General features: G+C 45.3%; 1 protein-coding gene across 3 annotated transcripts; it reads left to right on the forward strand.

Moving 5' to 3' along the window:
• The first annotated feature begins 1226 nt into the window (after positions 1–1226).
• On the forward strand, positions 1227–23024 carry PIDD1 (p53-induced death domain protein 1). Of its 3 annotated transcripts, none has more exons than XM_082236130.1 (16): positions 1228–1983; positions 3817–4190; positions 6471–6884; positions 8068–8271; positions 10167–10224; positions 11379–11580; positions 12662–12790; positions 14140–14319; positions 14774–14921; positions 15565–15700; positions 16783–16933; positions 17835–17958; positions 18649–18767; positions 19922–20029; positions 20292–20497; positions 21456–23024. In XM_082236130.1, exons 2-16 carry the CDS (start codon positions 3926–3928, stop codon positions 21691–21693), a joined length of 2682 nt encoding a protein of 893 aa, XP_082092256.1. In that variant the 5' UTR covers positions 1228–1983; positions 3817–3925; the 3' UTR covers positions 21694–23024. The 3 variants fall into 3 exon arrangements, with proteins under 3 accessions (XP_082092258.1, XP_082092256.1, XP_082092257.1); XM_082236131.1 differs by having other exon boundaries at positions 1228–1698; XM_082236132.1 differs by lacking the exon at positions 8068–8271 and having other exon boundaries at positions 1227–1983.
• Positions 23025–23931: the final 907 nt, after the last annotated feature.

Below are 23931 nucleotides of genomic sequence, written 5' to 3' on the forward strand. Positions count from 1 at the left end.
CCATATGCCCTGCCTCTATCCCAGGTGACCAATCATTTTTCAGTGTGCAACAGAATTAAGACTGCCATGCATAACTTGGGGGAGGGGAATCACTTATCAATAGCTAATAGCATGAATACTGGAACAGTTAAAAAAGCAAGAACACTAACAACCCAGGTTATCACTAAAGGGCCATTCATCCTTTGATAATCTAGAAAAAGGCAGTTTAACAACATACTGCAAACATAGTTTGGGGTTGGGGGTAGTTTTAAACCTATGTTTACATAGGAGAAAAAAGGGTATTATGAGTTTGTGGGTGCCTTGACTCCCCTAAATTCCTGGGTGCTAGACCCTCCCCATAATTCCTAAGTCTAGTGGCTGCTGGAGTTTAATCAATGCTTGGAGTATTCAGAAGGGCTGTGTAAAAATACAGGCCAATGGAGTTTTTCTGTGCTTAGAAATCACCTGGGAGAAGAGCCATTAAGGAGAACCAAATGAAGGTAATGGGCGATGATGCTGCTGAAGACAACAATGATTTATTAAATTTGTATACTGATTAACAAAGCAGATACCCTGTACTGGACAGCAGATGGGTGTGAACCCTTCCTTCCACTAAGCAATGTGTTAAATGCAGCAAGTTGAGCAGAGGGACAGTGAGCCATGTTTTGATTTCTTTTTGGATCCAGGGCTGCAGCAATGGGAGAAACAAGACCTGATTAGAGTTAAACACTTTGAATCCCTCCATCATAGGCCCAGGTTGTATATATGTGTTAAAAAACCATATATCATAAAGACATCACAGACTCCACTGTGCCTCATTCCAAAAGGAAACACAAACTCTGAGTAAAGCACTTGGATTCCCTGGAATATCATACCGCTCAGAGATTGGGGTGGCATGTAACCGTATTATATGTAAGGGCGGGAAATACTACTTGGGTATTTCATTATTATGTATACAATCCTGAAGTAGGCAGAAGTAGAGTAAGAACTAATAAATATTGATGAGGACTGAGCATGCTCCATGGCCTCCATAAAATGTTGGGGTGTGTGTGTGTAAAACTAGGGGAGACATGAAATGGTCTGCTTGAGCCCCTTACATCATAGTATATACTGGAGTATTACACGGTTGGCTGTCTAGCTAGCTAAACCCTAAATAGGAATACTCGTGTTTAAAGGGGTAGAATACGCGGCAAGATTTTGTCGCAGGTCCCGCTTGTTTTTTGGGGGGGGGCGGGACCAGCCTAACGAGTTGCAAGAATCCGCAATGACCTACAAATCGCAATAGCAAAACTAGCCCTTAAGGATCGCGGCAGCGCGCATTTGTTAGGAAGGAACAGATCACAATGGACGCAGTTTCGCCGGGACGTCCCCAGCAAGCCCAAGCCGTCGCTTTGCTCGCCGCCTCCGCGCTGGCCGAGGCGGGAAAGCGGGAATTTGTGCAAGAGGGCGGGAGGGATCTGCCTCCTTTAGGGGAAGGAGGGCCTGGGAAAATTAGGCTGTTGCTTCGGCGGCAATGTGCAAGCTGCGGGGGACTGGAACTGCGCCGCAAGCCGTTAGGAGGTCGACCAGCAGACCCGAAGGCTGCGATCCGGAGCGCGCTTACTTGCATTAGCAGTTGCCACTGAAATCAGCAGCCTTTACAAACTTTCCAGTAAGCACGGCGAGGATCGGAGTAGCCAAAAGCACCGGCAAAAGGGAAAATATGCTTGTCTGGCCCATGTAAGAACATTTTCTTGTCTGGAAAGCTGAGGAAAGGGCGGGCGTAAACAGGCCGGGTCGGGTGGCGCGTTTCGATTGAAACTTTTGTTTGGAAGCTCTTTTGCTTCTGCTGGGCTAGAGACCTCGGGCGATGTACGTCACTGCTTAATCCGGGCAATTTCTCTGCTGGTTATCTGAAAACTTCATGCAAAGCTTTTCTCTTCCTGCTCCGGGCACTAAGAAGCTGATCCTAAGTGCTGATACTCAGAAGCAAGCGCCGCTGCGTTCAATGGGGTTCACTTCCCGGTGAGTTATATGCAGCGTCGCAGCACAAGGCTGCAACCGTAAGTTCCTTTCTTTGGCACGACTTTGCTCTGGAGTCTGTATTTTCAGTGCCGAGCTGTTTCTTGGGAAGCGTGTACTAATGACTAAAACCACCTTAGAGCCTTATTTCTCTTCACTGAAAAATCACAGTTAACCGTCCACCCTGCGCCCTACCCCGGAATTAGGGGGAAAGACTTGACCTGAACTTCCTCCCTCCTGTTTTAGGAGCTAAGGACCAGGGTCCTTGGCTTCATCCTTTGGCCTGACACTCGCCACGCTTAGTTTTGCACCCTCTTGGGTAATAATGGCATTGCTGCAGATTAACGCAATTGTTGATGAATTATTTCCACAACTTTCTCCATACTATTTAATACTGTAATGAAATAAACATTATCTCTGCCCCTGTCATGTGCTTTAGAGATGGGGGACATGTGGCTCTCCTGTTGTTGCTGCACTACAACTCCCATAATCCCTGACCGCTAGCTGATGGAAGTTGGAGTCCTGCAACAACTGGAGGGCCACAGGTTTTGGAGAACAGTGTTTAAAGCAGCGAGGGCCTACATAGTGCTCCCTAGATGGTTTGGACTGCAACTCTCATTATCCCCATCATTGACTGCTGACTGGAGCTGATGGGAATTGTAGTCTGCAATATTTGGTGGGCACCACTTTGGCTACCACTGCTTTAAAGCATGTTGGTAAACAGAATAGACTGGAATAGTTGCATTAACACAGCTGCAAGAAATTGATTTCTAGAGGTGCCAGCATCTGTCCTTGAAAGATGCCATGCATATTGTAAGGGAAAGTTTCAACAGGTTCCACTTCTGTCATTGCAGTGCAGCTATCTGTTAATTTATCACTTCCACATTGCTAAATCAGGGAAATGATTGGAAGTAAATATCTATCTATCTATTTATCTATCTTTCTGTCTATCTATCTATATGGTGGTGTAGTCACTCTGAGAGAGGACAGGTTGGGTTTTTTTAAAAATGGCCCTTTTTGAAGGTTGTAACAGTGTCTAATGAAAGAATAATAAGGATAAGTTACATTTGAAAAAGAAAATAAGGGGTCACTTGAAAAAAGCATTAGAGCTGTGCTGCTGTGCTGACTTGGGAGCAAGTCCTATGGAACTCTGTGGGACTTGCTTCCGAGTAAATGTGCATGGTATTGTACTGTGTCAGTCATGTGTTCATCTTGGCATTTTTGAGTTGACTCCTCATCCACAGTTCCTAGGGAAACTGTGCCCAGATGTCAAGGATGAAAGTGCTCTAGCTTCCTATAGAAAGGTGGCATGTCATGCTGTTGTGAATGAAGCTGCACCTGTTTTTAAAAAATCACATTTGCACAGCTGGTTATCTTTATCGGTTCCCCATGTGTAAAATGCTATGGAGATACCTGGCATTGCTGTGTGTTAGGGATGGGGATTTGGTACTCAAAGATCTTTAATTTTTCTATTACACTTTTCTTGCTATATTGCTTGCAAATATCTAATATTCTTTTATTAAGATGCATTTTTGTGGTTCTAAAGAGGAGGCAAAGAACTCTAATAGTACATGAAAGATGTATAAACTTCAAAATGCAATCACTTTCCCCACATTGTCTTTCAAACGTCCATTCTTCCTTCCTAGTTTTATCAGCTTTGGGGCCCGTTATATGCCTTAATATGGCACTTAAACAGCCCAGGTGGGAAGATGTTGTATTGCCCTCTTCTATGCTCAGTGCCTCAAGTACAGCTTCTGCTATTTCCTTCATCTGGGTGGATTTTGCGTGTGCACTGGTTCTTCAGCGTTTTGCTCCTCTCCCTCCACTTCTTCACAGGGGCTGCCTCTTTCCTCCATCTTCCATTTCAATCCCTTGCGGTGGCACCGGTGCTCGTTTGGCTGGCAAGTCAAAACATGCGCAGCCCCTGGCAATGTGACACCAGAAGATGGCTGGGCCGCAGGAGCTTGGGGACCCTCTGGGGGAGGGTGCTTTGGAGGCCGAGGCACCTGCTAGTTCCTGCTTGGCTGGCAACAGGCTCAACTTAGACGTCTACCCAGAGGGCTGTCGCCTGTTCCTCAAGCTGTATGAGAAGAGAAGGGAAGAAGTGGAGCAGGTGGAATTCTTGAGGCTGAGCTGCAATGAGGAACTTATCGCTTCCACACTAAGCACCATTCCGGTCCTGAAGGGCTTAAAATCCCTTGTACTCAAAGGTAAACTTCACGCTTCTTTTCTCTTTCTGTCTTTTGACCGACTGTTTCACTTTTTAATTTATATTTCTCCCATCTGTTTAGATTAGCTTTTAGGTTTCCTTCCCCAACAAGCCCATCAAAATGACCTTAGGCCACTGTTTCTCACAAAGGCGCAAAGTGGTCTGACTCTGCTGCAATCCTATGCATTTCCCCACCTCAGAAGTAAGTCCCACTGTGTTCAGTGGGGCTTACTTTCTGCCAGGAAAGTGCATGGTACAGTCAAAAACTTCAAACCTATGCATGCTTACCCAGGAATTGAGCATGGTGAGATTTACTTCTTAGGAAACCTGCAACGGGTGGGTCTGCACCCTCTCTTGGGAATGGGCCTGTTGTGTTTACTCAAATGTAAACCCACTCTTTTCAATAGGGCTTTCTCTTGTTGGAATGGACATGGGGCTTTCGTTATCTTCTGCTGAACAAAAGTCAGGTTTTACTACTGTATTCCTTCTGACATTTGGCTTGGAACAGACCTTGTTTCAACAGTGAATGAAACGAGACTGCTTTCTGATCTTTAGTTGTGGAATGAGGCTTGCAGAAGTGAAAAATGATGATGACAGTTCCATATCTGTCAAAATGCAGAAAGTGCCAAATTGGGACAGTAGCTTCCCTTCTTACTATGATTATATTACAGTAGAGAAGATTTACTCTGTGTCTATGTAGCAACATGAGAAAGCTTTTGGAGAGATATTTACTCTGATTTTTATATGTCTCATTTAAGCTGAGGGGGTCCTTTTCTACTTCCTGTGATTCTCTCTTCATCACCCACTTTTTATTCTCATGCCACCTTCCCATAAACAGAAAGCTCTGTCCTCTTGCTCGTGTTGGGAATAAAATGGGCAGGCGACAGAATTCTTCTATGTTGTGGGATTTTTAAAATACCCGTCAAAAGCACAGAAGGCAGGGGGTTCGATGTTGTGCTGTTTGCCTTTGCCTTCCTCTGCCTAAGCCTAAGGGTCCCTACCCCCTAGCCATCTGTAACATGTGCACTACATTTGGCCTGAAGTCCTAACCATATTTACTCCAAAGTAAGTTCCATTGGAATCTGTGGGGCTTACTTCAGGGTATGCATACATAGGCTTGCATGGTTTTTTCAGAATAATAGGAAAAAGATCAGGCTGCAAATTGATAACCATGTTGAAATCGACAAGGCACGTTATATTGGCTAACACGTTTATGACAACACAAGCTTTTGTGGACTGGAGTCCACTCCATCAGATAACCTGTAAGGCATCACAAAATATGCCCCCCCACTTGTGGCAAACTATCTTGGCTACTCTTTGCCTTTTGAAATTGGTGTGGCACTCCCTTTAGGAATAAGCATGTGTGCCTAACTCTTGAACTGTTTTGATCTTTTTTTTGTTTCAAGTATCTACAGCAAAAACAGCAACTGTAGCTTTCATTGATGCAGCTAAATTAATACAGTTTCAGCTGGCCAACCTATTAAAAACCTAGGTTTCATTAGCACAGGTATTTATAATAACCAGTTTATACTGAATATAAGCAACAGTAGCTGTGTGTGTCTCATGCGCAGCTGCAAGCTACCAATCTTGTTGCTTTATTATCGTTGTTATATATTGGACTGAAAGCTAAAGGTAAAGGTAAAGGTACCCCTGCCCGAACGGGCCAGTCTTGACAGACAGTGGGGTTTGTGCGCCCATCTCACATTTATTGGCCGGGGGCCAGCGCTGTCCGGGGACACTTCCGGGTCACGTGGCCAGCGTGACATCGCTGCTCTGGCGAGCCAGAGCCGCACACGGAACGCCGTTTACCTTCCCGCTGGTAAGCGGTACCTATTTATCTACTTGCACCCGGAGGTGCTTTCGAACTGCTAGGTGGGCAGGCGCTGGGACCGAACAGCGGGAGCGCACCCCGCCGCGGAGATTCGAACCGCCGACCTTTCGATCGGCAAGCCCTAGGCGTTGAGGCTTTAGCCCACAGCGCCACCCGCGTCCCTCTGGACTGAAAGCTAAGGGGCCAAAAAAGACACCTCTTTGTCAGTGTAGCATGTTCATCACTCCTGCTGTAGCCCTGAAAGCAAAAAATCCAGACCCACTTCCACTGACAGTTATCGGGTTCCTGTAGTCCCTTCATGCCCCAAATCCTTCAGACTTCTTGTATTTTCCAATTATCTCTGTTCATTCTTCCATATTGTTCCATTGGATAGCCATGTGCTTATATGAGGCTAGTTAATGGAGATCCTTTCAATGAGAGTTTCTCTTCCTGCATTTTCCTGGCCTGCAGGTGGACACACCAGAGATGAAATTGGCACTCCCCAGAGAGGGTTGGTGGCATCATTGCCGCAAGAGCTGGGGGAGCTAAGCCACCTTGCTCATCTGGATCTGGGCTTCAACAGCTTCAGTGCTCTGCCTCCCTGCATCACCAAGCTGGGCAGTCTCAGGAGCCTCCTGGTGAGTCACAACAGCCTGCAGGGGCTGCCTGAGGACTTTGGCCAGCTCAGCAACCTCACTTTCTTCTCCGCCATGAAGAACCAGCTCCAAAGTCTGCCACAGAGCATAGGGGAGCTGGCAGCACTAGAAACACTGGACCTCTCTGAAAATGCACTGGAATCGCTTCCCGAAGAGATTGGAAACCTGCATAGTTGCACAGAGCTGGATCTCTCAGGGAACCTATTAACAGGAATCCCTAGCTCTCTTGGTAAGTTTTTCCCAAATGGAAGAGAAAGGGAGTAAATATTTTAAGATGCAATTTGAGACTAAACAAATTACGAGATTAAAGCTACGACACGTTCAGGGTCACATGGCATAGCTGCAGTTTTTCTGTGCAATTGCTAGGAAGTAAGTCTCATTTAACTCGGCGGGGCTTACTTTCATAGAATGAGCTTAGGTCATTTTTGATGAAAGGGAATACAAAAAATGCAAATATTTAATGAAACCTATATAGACCTCTTTTTAGTAGGTGTTCTCAAAGTGGTTTATGAGAATCTAAAATATTTAAAGTTGTTAAGATTTGCAATGGGAAACCCAGTCAGATGGGCAAGGTATAAATAATACAATTGTTGTTGTTGTTGTTGTTGTTGTTGTTGTTGTTGTTGTTGTTGTTGTATTCAGCCTGAAGAAAGGCACAGTCTTTGCAGCAGCACTGTCACTTTACTGATAACCAGAGTCCTGACTAAACAGAAAAAAATTTCTGGCCTTGTTTCAGATTTGTGAGTCTGCAGCTGGAGAGTGTTATATAGCTGCAGAGGGATCCACTACTACTAATGGTGGTACCCACATAATCAGGATGTAAGCGTATTATAGCACAAAGGGAAGGAACCTTTTTCAGCTTGAGGGCCATATTCCTCAATGGGCCACATTCCGGGGACCGCATGACAGTGGTGAGCAAGACTAGAGGCAATGTGGGTAGAGCAAGTGATTTGACTCTTTGTACAGAAGGCTATGTTCTAGCCTTGTAAAAAACATAGGGATTTTACATGCACCTCCATACACACACCTCTTCACTATTGAGGTGAGCTACAATGCCAAGGGAATACTAGGATTAAGCCTGACTCCCTCTGACCTTTGTTAATTAGATTATTTATTACATTGTGTTCCTCAAATACCAGGCACGTTCCTTTTGGCTAGTACGAGAGCCTTTCTATGGTAAATGTTTATGGTATGAGTATGCTGTATAAATTTTATATCTATCTATCTATTTATCTGTGTATGTATGCTTGAGGGCTGGTTTTTATTGTGGTGGAAGTAAGCAAGACCCCAAGATCTTTTCTTTTTTGTTATAAGGGATTTGCAAATTGTGAATGGGGGAGAGTTGCTTGCATACAAGGATTTACAAAGTGTAGGCTGATCTCTCTCTTTCCCACTCCTGCTCTGACTTGCAGGCAATTTGCAGTCTCTGCGGCAGCTACATCTTCACAGCAATCTTCTGGTGACAGTTCCTGCATCCCTGGCTGGCCTTCCCAACTTGTCCAGGCTTGATCTGCAAAACAATAGGCTGCGCAGCATCCCCCCAGAGATCCAGAGCCTCCCCTTTGTGCATCTCCGTGGTAATCCTCTAGGAGAGCCAGAGGTGCCGCTGCAACCAGGTTAATTGCTTTTCTTCCGTCTGATTTGTTCAACAGCTGCTCTAACTGGAGACAGTCAGAAGCTGCTGTGTGATCTGCGTGGCTGGTGCAGAAGGCAGCTCGGTGGTTGTTGTTTTTTGTGAGATGTGTGTAGACACATCTGAAATTGCAGCCCTTACAATATGAAGGACTGGTTGAAAGACCGCCTGGCTGGTTTTCACAGGCAGCTGAGCCCCCTTCAGTCATTCCTCTCCATCCCATCAAAATTGCCTGGGCAGAAAAAGCTGGGCTTTTTCTTTAAGCTCTGCTGCTGCTGCTGCTGCTGTGTCCTCTCCTGGCCCTTTCCTCACCATCCAGGGAGCCTGCCCTATGAGTATAGGCTCCTCGTATGACCCAGATCCAGGGCTTTTTTTCAGCGGGAACTCACTGGAGCTCAGTTCTGGCACCTCTCAGCTGGGAGCCAATGCCATTCTAAGAGAACAAGGGAGGCACTCATGGTGAGTTCTGGCACCTCTTTTTCTAGAAAAACAGCACTGCCCAGAAGTACATGTGAACAGGGAGTAAATCATGTGGGGAGCGCATTTGCCTACAGCATGCTTCCTTCTTCAGACCTTCCCATCCAATGCATGGGGAGCGAGGGTTGAGGGGGGCAGCAAGCTTGGCCCTGCTCCTCCCCTCACATTACTGCGACTGCAAGAGGGCACATAATCTGAAGTGGACTCAGATTCAGCTCAAAATGAGGCACTGCTGAAAGGAAGAGAAGGCTGCTAAGAAGGGTGGGCAGACCTTAAAGCCAAAAGAGAGACCAATTTGAATGCAAATTGCCTTAAAACTTCCTGGGTGTTTCTCCCAAGCACTCCAAAGCCAGGTTTGTGGTGGGTGACTTGGAAGCAAACGGGTTGATTTGCTTGGTGACTTTACTTACAGTCACTGATAAATGAAAATCGCCATTACCCTTAGACAGGTGTTGCTTGTGAATGTCACTTTCTCATAGGGCAGGGGTCACCAGTCTGGTGCCCACAAAGACTTTCATGGGTACTTCAGGGCAGATGTCCCAGTCTCTGAGCTTTCATGTTGAAAAGGGGAAGTCAGTCTGTAGCCCTCTTAGAAACAAAGTTGTGAGGTAAAATGTGTAGGTGCCTTCCAAGCAACATCTGTGGCATGCGAGTGAATCTGGTGTGGCCACTTTGTATATGTTCCTGGTTCTGAGGGGTGCTCCCTATTGCTATAGACAGCAGCCACATCTCTCTCTGTGTGTAAGTAAAATCTATATAGCATGACAACGTCTGTAATCATGACCAGCAGAACATAGCTGTCTTCCCGTGGTTAGCATAAAGGTGTCAGGGGTGGTTGCCTCTCTAATTTTGTGTTGTGCATTGCAGCCATTTTGCGTTATGCCCTGCTCTGCCAACAGCTATTTTGTGACTCTCTCAACATTTGAAATGTGCCTGCCGATCAATAAATGTTAGTGACTCTGTCATAGGTTTTATTTTGAAATTCTGGTGGGAGTTCATGTCATAGAAATCATGGTTAATATTCAAGTGGTGAAATATCTGGGGCTGGCCCTGTGGGAACAAGGCATCATCAACAACAATTTTATTATTTATACCCCGCCCATCTGGCTGGATTTCCCCAGCCACTCTGGGCAGCTTCTATCACTTATGAAAACATAATAAAACGTTTGACTAAACCATTTGTCTTCAATGGGTGGAGCAGGACCCACCACTGGTTTGTGAGCTGATCAAAGGGGAGTCACAACAGTAGCCCTCCCACCATACAAATATATGATAAAGAATTGAGGCCCAAGTGCATGTTTTTGGTTTGAAAAAGTTGAAGACGACTATACTCATTCCTACAGAAGCACTTAACACGTTCTGTTTATATTCATGTAAACTTTGTTTTCTGACTTGTTGCAGACTCAAACTCAAGGCCAGAAAAATTACAAAGACTATTCCTTGAAGCTGGTGAGGATAGGTATTTCACATACTTTTTTTGGCCGGTGTCTTTCTGTACTATCATCATGTCAGTGTATCTTCCTAATTCACTTTTGGCATAATATTCTCCTTGCTTCCCATGGCTCCTGGGAGGGAGGGATATACATCTAATACTAATAATAATCAATTGTACTGTGATGCCTTGTTCAGTTGTTGATGAAGGGGTAGTTTCTGTGGGTTAATCATCCCCGTTTTTTACAAATGAGCCAAGTAGGATTTCTAAAAAGAAACTGGTTGCAAGTTAACTATCAGCGGCAAACTCATTGAAAAGAGCAGGGCCGTTACCACCAAGTAACATCTCCAAGCAGCGCTCAGGGACATGGGTTCTGGGTTCCTGTTTCCTCTGGGACTCTTGAGTGTGGAGCAGCGGCCACTGTATTTGCTGTTGTTGGTCATTCTGCAGTTGGAGTGCCATCACTGTTTTAATCTGTCATGTTAAGATTGCTACTAGTCCAGTAATAATAATAATAATAAATTTTATTTATACCCTGCCCTCCCCGGCCAGAGCCAGGCTCAGGGCAGTTAACACCAATAAAATTTCAGTCAAAACATAATAAGAAAAAAGAAAAAGAATTTTTTAAATAAAAAAAATACAGGTTAAAATGCAGCCTCATTTTAAAAGTCAAAACCATAAGGGGAGGGAAACATAAAGGTCAGACTGAGTAGTAGCAATCATCACCAGATAAGCCTAGAGGGGGCCAATGGCCCCCTTATTCCTGGAGCCTGCAAGTGGGACATCTGCATACCAGCCCTGAAAGAGGAAAAAAGCAAGGAAAATATCTGAGAATAGCAGGGATAGGCTTAGTTTTAGTTTCTTATTTTACTTTCGCACTCTTATATCCCACCCATCAACTTTGCGGAAACACAGAGTGGCTAACAATATGCCATATCAAGAAAAAATTACATCAAGTAGCAGTGTTGGGAAAATGCTTTCACCTTGTGCCCAACTGAGGCCAATGTGGGGAGACAATCAAATGCCATTTGGGAGGAGGTGTCATAATTAGCTGCGAGGGGGCACCACCAAAAATGCCCTGTCTTCTATCGTTGCACAACCAGCAGAAGCTAAAGTTGGAATAACAAACAGCTGACTGTAACGTTGTAGAAACATCCGTGCTTCTCTTTGTATCTTCTAAGCTTTACTGTGACTCCTGAAGGCTGCAGAGTTTTCCTAGCTTGTGGTGTCCAGTTTTGCTTCCCCTTGGGTGCCACCACCACTTCAGTAAATATCCACTTCCAAAAGCACTCCCCTGACCCCCAGTGGGTCAAGCTGAAGGACCATGACATCCTGCTGAGTGAAGTCCTGGAGCTGCAGCCTCATGGGATTCATTTCCAGAAGGTAAGAAGAGCTCATGAAGTCATAAAGGAGTTTAGGCTAGAACTGCGCTAATTCCCCCAAATCTTTCAGCTTGGGCGTGGGAGAAAAGAAGAAGAAGAAAAATATTGGCCTGCCAAAAAAGTGGCCACTGAGAACCATGTGTGCTAAATGTGATAATGGCTGGGTTGCTTACAAACCACCCTTTGTGGCATTTAGGCTGCTGCCAATGAGGTTTGGCTTAATAAAATGTGAGTTCCATCAGGAAAAATGCCCCAGGACAACCATTCTGCTTGTGAGATATGTAGAATGTGGGAATAAGATAAACAGAGTTCTAGTTTGGATAGGACCTCTCCTTTTTTTAGAAAACAGTGGCTGAAAAGGTATTTAATAATATAATCCCTCCTTTTTGCAATATGTTTTAAGAATAGTAAAACAATTAAGTGCATTATAAAACCCACACAGATTTGCATGCAAATATTATGAAACAACCAGGAATTCAAATAAATAAATAAATAAAATAAATCACAATTAGCCATTACATGTTATTCATTTACTTAGATTGAAGGCTGAGGGTGACAGATTATAGGCACTAAAAATGAATTGCACTAAATAAATGTCATAAAAGTTCCCATCTCTCTGGTTGTTTAGCCCTGGCCTCCGAAACCCAGCAATGGTGTTCTTGCATGTTGTATGCATTGCACCTTTTGTGCTTTGCAATCACTGTTGCATGCAGCATCCCCAGTTAAAGAACCAGTGCAGGTCTGAAGGTTGGCTGGAAGTGTATAGAAGTTCTTTTTCGGTTCACAATGCAATAAAACCAATTTCTTACTACTAGCATGTCTGTGAGCTACGTGGGAACTGCTGCGTTTTCCCCAATCTTGACGCTGTAATATGCAACCGTCTATGCTGTTGCCTTCTCTGCTTCCTCTTTATGAGGTACAGCAGAAATGAGACACACTAACAACCTTTGCTTGCTCTCCACGTCCTCCGCAATGGCTGTCTGCTCCTGAGGTCCTTCTCTTGCTCCCTGGAGTTATGGAGAAGTTTCCTTCTCGGTGGTTAACTCATGGAAACTGTCTTGTTCTGTCTTGTGTTCTTCAAGGAGGTGCTGATCTGGCTGCCATATGCCTCCACGCAGTACCTGCACGACCGTGAGATTGTAATTCGAACCTTCAGTGGGCAAAATTGGAGTGACTTGAGAACCAGAGTGGAATGGAAAGAAAAGCCAAAGGTAGGCCGCGAAGCGCAACGTGTTGTAAAACATGCCAGTTACCTCACTTCTCAGCGAGTTCTTCCTTGCATCAGTTGGGTGCCATATTGAATTCCTGCTGGAAGCTTGGAGGGAGGGCTGAGCTGTAATCTGCAGCTGCTTTCTCTTCAGTTTTGCCATGTGTTTCCCCTAGTCTCTGTCGCAAGAGACTAGGGTCCTGCGGGACCTGACATCTTTCCGCAGGGCCTGCAAGACAGAGTTGTTCCGCCAGGCCTTTGGCCAGGGCCCAGCCTGACTCCCTCCTCTGGCAACCTGCACAGAATTTTGCTTAATTGGTTGCCATCAATTTGATTTTAATTAATTTTTATAATGAAATATTTTTAGATTATGTGACTATTTGATTGTTTATTTGATTGTTGTTAGCCGCCCTTAGCCCGGCTTCGGCTGGGGAGGGAGGGATATAAATAAAATTTATTATTATTATTATTATTATTATTATTATTATTATTAGAGATTGTAATACACAACACCCAGTTCGTTAACTCATTAAGGTCCTGTACCTAGGCATGCTAAGTCTTATACTTGGTTTTATTTGCAACCGAGATGGGTGGCCTTTCACAAAGAGCCAGCATAGTGTTGTGGTTAGGCAGGGGAGACCCAGGTTCAAATCCCCACTCGTTGGTGAAGCCCAGTAGGGGCCAGTCACTGTCTTCTAAACCTGACCTACATGACAAGATTATTGTGAGGATCAATTGGGTAGGGCAACAATCATGTGTACCACTTTGAGCTCTGTGGAGGAAAGGTTGGTTATATTGTGTAGTACCGTTAGGAATTGCATTCTCATTTGCTGGCCTGTCTGTTCTGTGTCCTGCCAAAGTGAGAGAGCTTTTAATGGAAAGTTCCGTAAGTTAGTAGGTCTGTCAAACACAAATTGGACAAATTCAGATGTGATGATTATGAATGATCAACATGCTTGAGCTAGTTATTTCTGTGAGTCAGCTAGCTGTTTCATCATCTGAACCAGTACGCCCAGATTACAGAGGAGATGTCCTAGTTTTCTTAAAACCAGAGTTTCCCGGTTTGAATGCCACAGGGAACTCTGGTATAAGAAAGCAGGAAGTCTCTTCTGAAGCTGGGTGTGTGAGATAAGGATGAAGGAGCACACTCAAGCTTGTTGCTCATTATTTACAGCCCAACAGGCTATGGCCTGTTGTTGGAAGTGGCCCTGTTACATTTGAGCCAGGCCAGTTCGTGGATATTTGTAAGGCTGGTATAAGACCTGCGTTCATTTTCAGTGCCTGGTTCCCTCTGTTTAAAGTATTGTTGCATGTTACAATGGTGCCTGTCTGTCCTTCCACACCCTCTAACAGAAGCATGTGGCCTGCTGCAGCGTCCCTCACTTCTCTTGGTTCTTGGTTGTCTCTCGACTTGTGGAGAATGAATGCAGAGTCCCTCAAGAGGGAGCCTTGCTTTTTTCAACTGTCGATCCCAACATCAAAGTGACCTTTCCCCCTGGCGTGACTGAGGAGACAAGGACAGTGAAGCTCCAGGTAAGCCTCTGCCCAGGAAGCCTGAAGAGTCCAGAAATGTATTCAAAGATTGGAGATTTAATTTTTTTAAAAGTCCTATTCCAGTCAGGTTGCACAGTTTAGGTCATGAGTGCCTTAATGTTGCCCTGGTATAATAAAATCAAAAAGACATGCCCTGAAAGAATTTTGGAAGCTCCTATTTGACTTATACAGTCACTGCTCAAATAATTTTTTTTAGGATTAAAACTATTGACACCTGTGGCTGGAATCCAAAAGAGCTTTCCCAATATTGCTTCTGAGTGCAGCCTTTTCCACGGTGTTAGATCCCTCTTTGGTGGGACCCTTCACTTTCAGGATCATTTTTTCAAGACATTGATAGCTGCTGTGGGAAGGGGAGCCTACGAAGTCCATTGCTTCTGTAGGAACCCCCACACTACCTGATGGAGCCTATCCCCCCCTTTTTAAAAATGTTCAGGTGCTGCCCGTGTCTTCAGAGGACCTACAGGAGATCACAAATGATCCTGAGACGGTTGCTAGCCCCCTCCTCTGCCTCTCCCAGAATTCCAGCATCGACTTCCTTCAGCCTGTAAAAATTCAGCTCCCTCTGCCCCCAGGAGTCACAGGTAGGTTTGATCTAGAAATTCCCTCAGCAGAAGGGTTTTGACAGAACTGTTAATGCTTCCTTGGAATTACCACACCTGAATTTCACAGGCTAGTTAAATTTGCAGAATGTTGGTACAATTAAATGCGCTTTCAAGCTGGACAGTTAATCTTCTGTTGAGGAAATTGGTTGTGCAAGTATAGTGCACTATAGCACATTGAACTGCAAGGTGCTCTTGTTTATTCTGGGCCACGCTGCCCCAGTCATTTCACAATTTCACATGTTCCATTGATAATCCAGTGCCGAAGGCCTTCTGGCGGTTCCCTCATTACGAGAAGTGAGGGAACCAGACAGAGGGCCTTCTCGGTAGTGGCACCTGCCCTGTGGAACGCCCTCCCTTCAGATGTGAAGGAAATAAGTAGCTATCTTATCTTTAAAAGACATCTGAAGGCAGCCCTGTTTAGGGAAGTTTTTAATATTTAATGCTGTATTGTTTTTAACACTCGATTAGAAGCCGCCCAGAGTGGCTGGGGAAACTGAGCCAGATGGGCGGGGTATAAATAATAAATTATAATGGGAGCAAAACCTCATCTGTCCTGATTACGCACTGAATATAGTTTGTCCTCAAGGTCTGTAGATAACAGCATATTTTCTTTGGTCCACAGGTCTGACCCTGGATCGCTCCAGGGTGCATCTGCTGCACAGTGACTGGAATGCTCAGAACTGGAATGACATCACCAGTCAGGTGGTGCTGGAATTCACCCACCTCTATGCTTTGTTTGAAGTCACACACTTCTCCTGGTGAGTTGACCCAGGAAGAGTAAGGTCCCTCTCTTTCTCTGAGGCACGCTTCATACATCTTCCTGGGCCAGCAAGAAGAGAAGGTTCTATCCCTTCCTGCCCTCCACATACATTATATATAATGTAAGAACTGGGAGCTCCATGTTCATCCAGTTGTTTCCTCTTTCCTCTGAACAAGGGGTGGGAGTGGGCAATCAGCAGTAAGATAACTGTTTAGTATTCTTTATTAAATGGTCCTCGGTTCCTGCTTCTCCACCAGGCAAGAAGGATTATATGAGCCAGGCTGCAGATCTGATTCTGCTTCTTACTGATTTCCTGAAGTGTATACTTGAACGTAGTCCAACTCAGGCTATTTGTGTCTAGAACACTTAGCAAAGAATACAGACACAGAGGAATGCAATCTTATAGGTACCAGGTGTGCTGGACAAAATTTATAGTGTCATAATGGCTTGTTCATGTTGCTGATTCACTCAGACATGGAGAATGTGAGTTGATCACATGAAGGCTGGCTTGTATCTGCAGGGAAGCAGTTGTGCTGATGCCTCATGCTTCACAGTAAACTCAAATGCACCGTGGCACTTGATCAGTCTGCTTTTAGATGCTTTGCTGCGGAATAGTAGATACTGGGATTGAGTTCAGAGTTTTGCTCAGGGTGAAGAAATTGCATATGCATTTCATCATGAACACCGATCAGCACAGGCACATTCAACTCATCACGCTAAGTATTGTCTCTGAGTTGTACCTTGTAGAATGATCATGTTTTGTTTTGTATGTGTATTCAATAATGAGATTCACAGCTTCTTCTTTTTCCTCAATCACACATCATTTCCTTGCTTTTGGCAGGTATTTAAATAGCTGAATCAGATTGCCCCTACTGGGGTGGAGGTGGGGGTCTGTTTGCTGTGTCATCTGTGCAGTTTTCCTTTGACATAGAAGTGCACTTGCACACCTCCATATGTTTCTTCTCACATAGAGAAACAGAACTTTGCACTCATGCCACCCCCATTTGCAATATATGTGCTCACAAGTGAAAAAAGCAAACAAATCAAAATGATTTTGCAAATCCCCACTCTTTCCCCCAGGTACTGGTTGTGGTGCACCACCAAGACCTATATCGGTGGCTTTGCCAAATATGTCTATAAAAGGTTGCGCATGTACCAGGTGAACTTCATAGCTCTGCAGAGGAAGAAAGATCCTGAGCAAGTCTTGCTTCAGTGTGTCCCAAAGCACAAGGTAAATTGTTCACTGTCCCGGTTTCATGTGTGTACATGCGCATGCGGTAGTGCCCATCCGCTTGTGATCTGCAAGCATGAAATGCAGCCAAGAACATATCTATGTTTAGAGCAACTTGTAACCTACCAGACTAAACACAGCCCTCTGGTCACCAGGGGATCAGTAAGCCGCCTGCTGTTGCTCTCTTCCTGGATTGCAAAAAAGAGAGGAGGGCACAAGTTGTTCAGAGCTGGAGCAGAAGCTGTGCTCACTAGCATGAGCTATATAATGCACGAAATCCAGAGAGATCTTTCTGGGTTTGAAGCGGGGTGGGTGGGAACCAGCTGGTTGTGAGTAGAGCCTTCTCCTATGAATACTTGAGATTGGCTTTGTGCGTTATTTTATGATGGGCTTTAGTTGAAGTAAGAGCAGCAAGCATGGCGAGAGCAGGAAACATTGGCTGGTGCAATCTATGGTTTGTTGCAACAGGGTGAACGAGCCCAGCTTAGGTGGTCAGCTTGGCATGAGTTCTCATAATAGGGGTAACAGAAGCAAAGAAAGCGGCAAGAATGGCTGGGGTAGTGCAGCAGAAGCTACCCTTTCAACACTGGGTGTCACTGCCATTTGCAAAGGATGGTTGTGGCAGGGTGGCAGTGAGTTCAGAGTTTTATGGGTGCACTAGTGCGCCCAGTCTGGTACCCCTGCTGGTGTGCCCACGCAGTCCAGACCTTGCTACTGGCCTGGCAAGTGGCAGCAGCCCTAGGGTCAGGAGGTTGGTTCTGCAGCACCCCACCAGCTGCTCTTGCATTTATGAAGCTTCTCATCCTCCCATTGAAACCGCACAAAGAGCAATGAAATGAATTGGCCCTGTGAACCCCCAAGATCTATTTCTTAAAAAAATCTCTTCCTGGATGTCTTGTAGGTTGATCCTGTTTTGAAAAGGCTCCACGACAGATACCGAGGCCCTGAGCCATCGGACATGGTAGAGATGGTTGAAGGGGAGCAGTTCTTTGCAGCCTTTGAACGAGGCATCAGCATTGATGCAGGTAAAGTGCAGCAGAGCCCGCTTGTGTAAATACCCCTGAAGAACAAAGGGACTTGGCCCTTGCCCGGCAATCCTCAACTCTGTTGACCCAAAGGGGTCTTCTGAAAAGAGGAGGCTTTTTCAGGGCTCAGAAGTGATTGTGCAGCCACAAGCTTAAGTCAGACTTGTTAATAAACCTACAACCCTTACCAGCCTGCACTTTAAAAAACCCCCAAGCCTTCTAAAAGAGTAATAGTAACCTTTTGATTTTTGTGCTGGCCACTGAATAGGGGAAGCCCCCTCCTTGGCAAGAGATGCTAATGTAAGATAAGACACCATGTTTTCCTGGCCTTTGCCTGTCAAAAGGGGTCTGCAGCAAGGGCTGTGGTGTCTGCTCAGCAGGTGATATTCTCTTGCATTGGGCCATAGTGGATGGTGGGAAATCTCCCAAACCAGTCAGTGAAGACAGATCATCTATCAGGGAGTATGTCCATGCAAAATCATTGATTTTCTCATTTTCGCCGGCCAATTAGTGATGCAGAATCAGTGGGGGGAACTGGATTATCCCAGATCCTCATCTTGCCCCAACATCCCGACAGACCAATTTTGACAGGTGGGCAGGACCCTATTTGTCTTCTTGCCTCTTGATTTTTAGCCTTTTACAGCACTGTGGCTTGATGCAAACTGATGCTTTGCCTCCAACTTAAATCAGACCGCCCAGACTGCACTGCCGGAAGGATTTCGTTCAACTTTTTCTCTCACTTGAAAAACGTGAAGGAAGTCTACATCACTTCTGAAGTGGACAGGAAAAGCAAATCTGTGAAAGGGCAGGTACATCAGTTTCTCCTTCTTGGCCCCAGCAAGGTTTCCCATGATATATTCATTTATAATACACATCTTAATAAATGGACACATCTCTCATTAACAAATGTATTCCTTTTCCTCATTGTTCTCGTTCCTAACTGTGCCAGTTCATAAACAGGGTTACTTATCTTCATAAACAGGGTTACTTATCTTCTCAGAGTCCATGGCCACGATCCAAAACATGAGTGTGCTTAAATCCTGCTGAAACAAATCAGAGTTAATTGCTCCAGTCCCACATATTTCTCTGGATTCCACTCATATGTTTGTGAAAGGTGCAGAATCCAGTCCCTAGCCCAGAATCTCAATTATTATTTTTTTAAATGCAAAATGTTATAGAGAGAAATTTCAAAACATGCAAGCCCTATTTGCAAAAGGCTTCAATGACTGATGGGGTCCAGGTAGGGTCTCCTGCCTAGGCTTGCCAAAACGCCTTCACTTTTCCAAGCATCAAAACTGTTATAAAACCTCAAATATTGGTGCCAAAATAAACCATGCAAATTTAGCTAGCTATATTTTCCAAGAAAGCTCTCTTGAGCAAGCTGAGAGATCATAAATTTTAGTACGTGTTGTGTAACTTGTTCCAAATAAGATCATAGGCATAAATTATATTTAGTTTCATCATTTTGTGCCTGGATAGGAACATAATCTTCTCTGGCATACAAATTCAATGGTTTTGGTGGGGGAGAGGAGGGCAAGTGGGGAAGATGCCAACTCTGGCTTACTGACTTCGAAGAACATAGCATGAATCCTCTGTAATCAGTGGAGGATGCACTTTATTGCCCTTAATATCTGTGCTAGGAGGAACAAGGGGAAATGGTGGAAGGACCCTGAGGGACAGGCAGGGAAGTAAAGATCACCCAAGGTGAGAGACTGGGAAAAGAGAGGAGAGTTCCCAGGCGTTGTTTTCTGTGGCTGGCTGGGATTAAGAGTTACTTCGGATAGAGGGAAGATTCTGTATTTGTGCACCATTTTTGTATTTTAGATATCCTGCTGATTTTCTCCTCCCTTATTTTTGTTATGCTGCGGCACTTAAGAGAATCTGTATTGTATGTGGGTCTGTAGTCTACGATGTGTTTCCTATTATTATAATAGCATTTTTGTAACTTTTTTGATCTTTTAAGGTTTCCTTTTACCGAGGTGCTGTTCCAGAGGACATTCCTGAAGAGGTTACCAAGAGGAGGAAAGGCCCTGATTCCCATTGGCTAGCCACCTTGCCAATCAAGCTACCCGTAAGTTGCCTAAGATCCCTGGTTCAGTCCCCAACATCTCCACATAGGGCTGAAAATGTCTCTTGTCTGAAGCCCTGGAGAGCCACTGCCAGTCAATGGAGACAGCAGTGAAGTAGATGGATCAATGGTCTGACTCAATATATAGTAGCTTTCTGTGTTCCTAAGTGGAGAGATAATGGTGGCAGGTTGGATTGCTGTGTTGCTAGTTTTTCTTGGCCCATGAATAATAGACATATGTGGTTTTTTTATTCTCTTTTGGCAGAAACTGAAATCCCAGGGGAAGGAGCAGCCTACAATCCCAAATGGCTTTTCTCTCCCCCCTCTGAATTTGGGGAATGCTGAAACTGGCTACTTGACCCAGGCCAACCTACTTGCCATTGCTGGGCGTGTTGGAACTGATTGGCCAACGATTGGCTTAAACCTGGGTTTGTCTTACCAGGAGGTAGAGCAGATACGATACAATTACAGGTGAGTGAGGCTGAATCTAGCCCTAAGGTGGCAAAAACACTGCCAAAACAGCCAAATAATGATGGAGCAGGCTCAGTAGTTGCAGAATATTGAGCATCAGTTGAGAAAGAAAAATGAAACACTAATTATTTTGACCAGAAGGCAGGGAGTCCTTAAGCTCCTTACCACATAATATAACAGGAATGGGAAACTCCAGATGTTGGTGGTATTCAGCTCCAGCCAGTACAGCCAGTGGTCAGAAATTCAGGAAGTTGTTGTGTAGCAACATCTGAAGAACTTTGCTAGCATATAGCAACAGCCTAGAGGGGAGAGTGTGACTGGCTGGCACCCTGAACAAGAGCACTCCAACACTTGGTAGCAGGTCTTAGATGCTTCTCATTTTTTTCTTGCAGAAGTTGTTTTGTCTCCCTCTCTCCAAACCTCAGAGAATGACTGGAAAACGAAAGCTGGGATTTGCAAAATATTGGGGTGGCTGGCAATAGATGGGTGGAGGCCAGGACAGAAAGAAATGAGGGGCTGGAACTTCTGATGAGTGCAAAATCCAAAACCAGAATCCTTCTGGTCTTCAGACAATTATAGAAAATGTCAGTGAGCTCCCCTGTCCCCTCCTCTCTCCCTGCCCCATAAGGACTGTAGCTTGTTTTTAAAACACGTATGATTTCTCAGGTGCTGCTAAATTAGGCAGAAGAACCTGCAGCTTTGACCATGCAGACCTTTCTGTTTCCGTGTCCCCTGCTCTACGAAGGCAGTTGGTAGGCTTCTGGAGAAGTGGTTGGGTTGCTGCCTAATCTGAATTTTATTTTTCCAATGGTTGCTAATGAAACATGTCTTAGGATTTTATTGTTTTATGCTTTGTGTGTTTCGAACTATTGTAAGCTTCCTGGAGCAAATGAAAAGGCATATTGTAAATATTTCAATGAGACTCACCATTGTGTGCTGTTCCATCTGTATTTTTCAGAGACGACCTCAGTGCTCAGGTTCTGCATATGCTCTTCTCCTGGGCTCAGCAAAATGAAAAACACCCCGACTGTGTCGACAAGCTGATCAGCGCCATGAAGGAGAGTGGCCGCCAAGACATAGCAGATGAGATCACAGCCATCATTGCGCTGGGAAGGCAAAAGTACAGGGAGTCCATCAGGAGAGTGGGTCTAGACCAGGAGAGCAGCACCGAAGACTCTGCCATTGCCATGGTGTAGCTGCCAGCAAGAGGCCTCCATTGCCTTGCTGTGGCTTGCATTGGGCAGGCAGGAACCAGGCAAAGGACTGGCAGTGGATCCGTGAAGGAGCTGAGGCTGAGGACTGTTGACAACATGCATCTAGCCCCAAGTACTAATGCTTGGTCTCTTGTCAAGCCCCCAGATGTTCTCACCCAGGGCTGCTAGAATGAGAATGACCTGCCGAACATTAATGACGCAGAGACATGCTGAGCCCTAAATGTTGCCAGTTTGGTGACTTATTTATTTCATGTCCATCGCTACTCCTATAAGGGGGAAAAACCATCTGTGATCTGTTGTTGAATTCAAGATGGTTTCTGTGGTTGTCACCATGCCCTCAGGCACCCTCCTTGGTTCTTGGCAAGGCTTCCTGCTAAATTGCACTCCGATTCTTCCATGGGGCTCAGCTATCTGGAAAACAGACGCTACCTCCCTCTTAGCACTCCCCCACCCTGTATGCTTGTGGGCCCCACAGTGGGGTGCTTGGCCTACTTTTTTGCTTGGCCAATAGTTTGGTGTGTGTGTTGCCTGCTTTTTTGGGTTGGATGTTGCCTACTTTGTCTCCAATTTTGTTGTTTGTGGGTGGCAATTGGTATTTTGCCTCATGTTTTGAGGGGGAGGTTTCCTGAGCATTGGCAGTTTTTCTTCTGTGGAATGGGTATTTTGTGGAACCTGTAGAAGAAATTCCACGTAGTCCTAAGAAGCTTGTTCTCTCAGCACAAGCGCTTCCTCTTGCCTGATGGGGTCTCCTCTCTCCTCCCCTATCTGCTGTTCTGGGGATTCTCCTTACCCAATTGGGAGGAGGCAGGGGGAAGGGGAGGAAAGCCTCATTGTGCTAACAGAAGGCCTTGTGTGGCCTTCTGGGAGCAGGACCAGTTAGCTAAATCTGGCATGATGACATTTTCTTAGACTTCCAAGTGTACCCCTTGGCTCCAGAAAGGTTGGAGGGCCTTGCTCAGAGAAGATTCTCTTGTATTCCCCCCAACATGCATGGCTTTAGATTTTATTTTAATAACTGAAGGATCATGGGATTTGGGAGTGGGAACCAGGAAAAGTGACATGTGCCTGCTATCTGCTATCAGATTTTACATCTGGTTCACTTGGGGAAGGACTCTGGGCCTACTACTTACACTCTCAGTTGGGGGAACTGTTGCTATGCCTTGTTATTAACTGCCAGTTTCTTCTGGTCTCAGCTGCTATCTCTCAACCTAGCTTACCTCACAGGATTGTGGTGAGGATGAAATGCAAAAGCATTGGGCTCCTTGGAGGAAAAAGGCAGGACACAAATGAAATAAAAACAAAATTCAAACCTACACATTGTCACTGGTCGTAAGTGTGGGATGCATAGCTGTTTGAGGAAGATAGGTTTCATCAACCCTCACCTCTCAGTACCTATGCCCTCTGGACCTTCAGGGACATGCTGCTGCTATGCTCAGTGTCAGGCTGGTAGTAGTAGTAGTAGTAGTAGTAGTAATAATAATAATAATAATTTGTACCCTGCCCTCCCTGGCCAAGACAGGGCTCAGGGCGGCTAACATCAGGTATAAAAACAATTGATTAAAATACAACTTAAAAACAGGATTAAAATACAACTTAAAATGCAGCCTCATTTCAGTGGAAGCCCAGATCAAAAACTATCCAAGGCCAACTATCCAGACTAGTCCTACGTGGGCCAGAAAAAAGTCCCCAAATAGGGGGTTCCATTACAGAAGGAAAAGGAAAGAGGGGAGGGGATCAGGCTGATTCCAAGCCAAAGGCCAGGCAGAACAACTCTGTCTTACAGGCCCTGCGGAAGGAAATCAGATCCCACAGGGCCCTGGTCTCATGAGACAGAGCATTCCACCAGGCCAGTGTTGAAAAAGCCCTGGCTCTGGTTGAGGCTAATCTGACTTCCTTAGGGCCCAGGACCTCTAGAGTGTTGCTATTTATGGACCTTAAGGTCCTCCGCGGGGCATACCAGGAGAAGCAGTCCCTTAGGTACCAGGGTCCTAGGCCACAAAGGGCTTTAAAGGTCAAAACCAGCACCTTAAACCTGACCCTGTACTCCATCGGGAGCCAGTGCAGCTGGAAAAGCACTGGGTGAATATGGTCCTGCCCCGAGGACCCCGTAAGGAGCCTCACCGCAGCATTCTGCACCCACTGGAGTTTCTGGGAAAACTTCAAGGACAGCCCCACGTAGAGTGAGTTACAGTAATCAAGCCTGGAGGTAACCATCACATG

This window comes from Podarcis vaucheri (assembly GCF_965113315.1).
Source record: "Podarcis vaucheri genome assembly, chromosome: 1".
Taxonomy (NCBI): Eukaryota; Metazoa; Chordata; class Lepidosauria; order Squamata; family Lacertidae; genus Podarcis; species Podarcis vaucheri.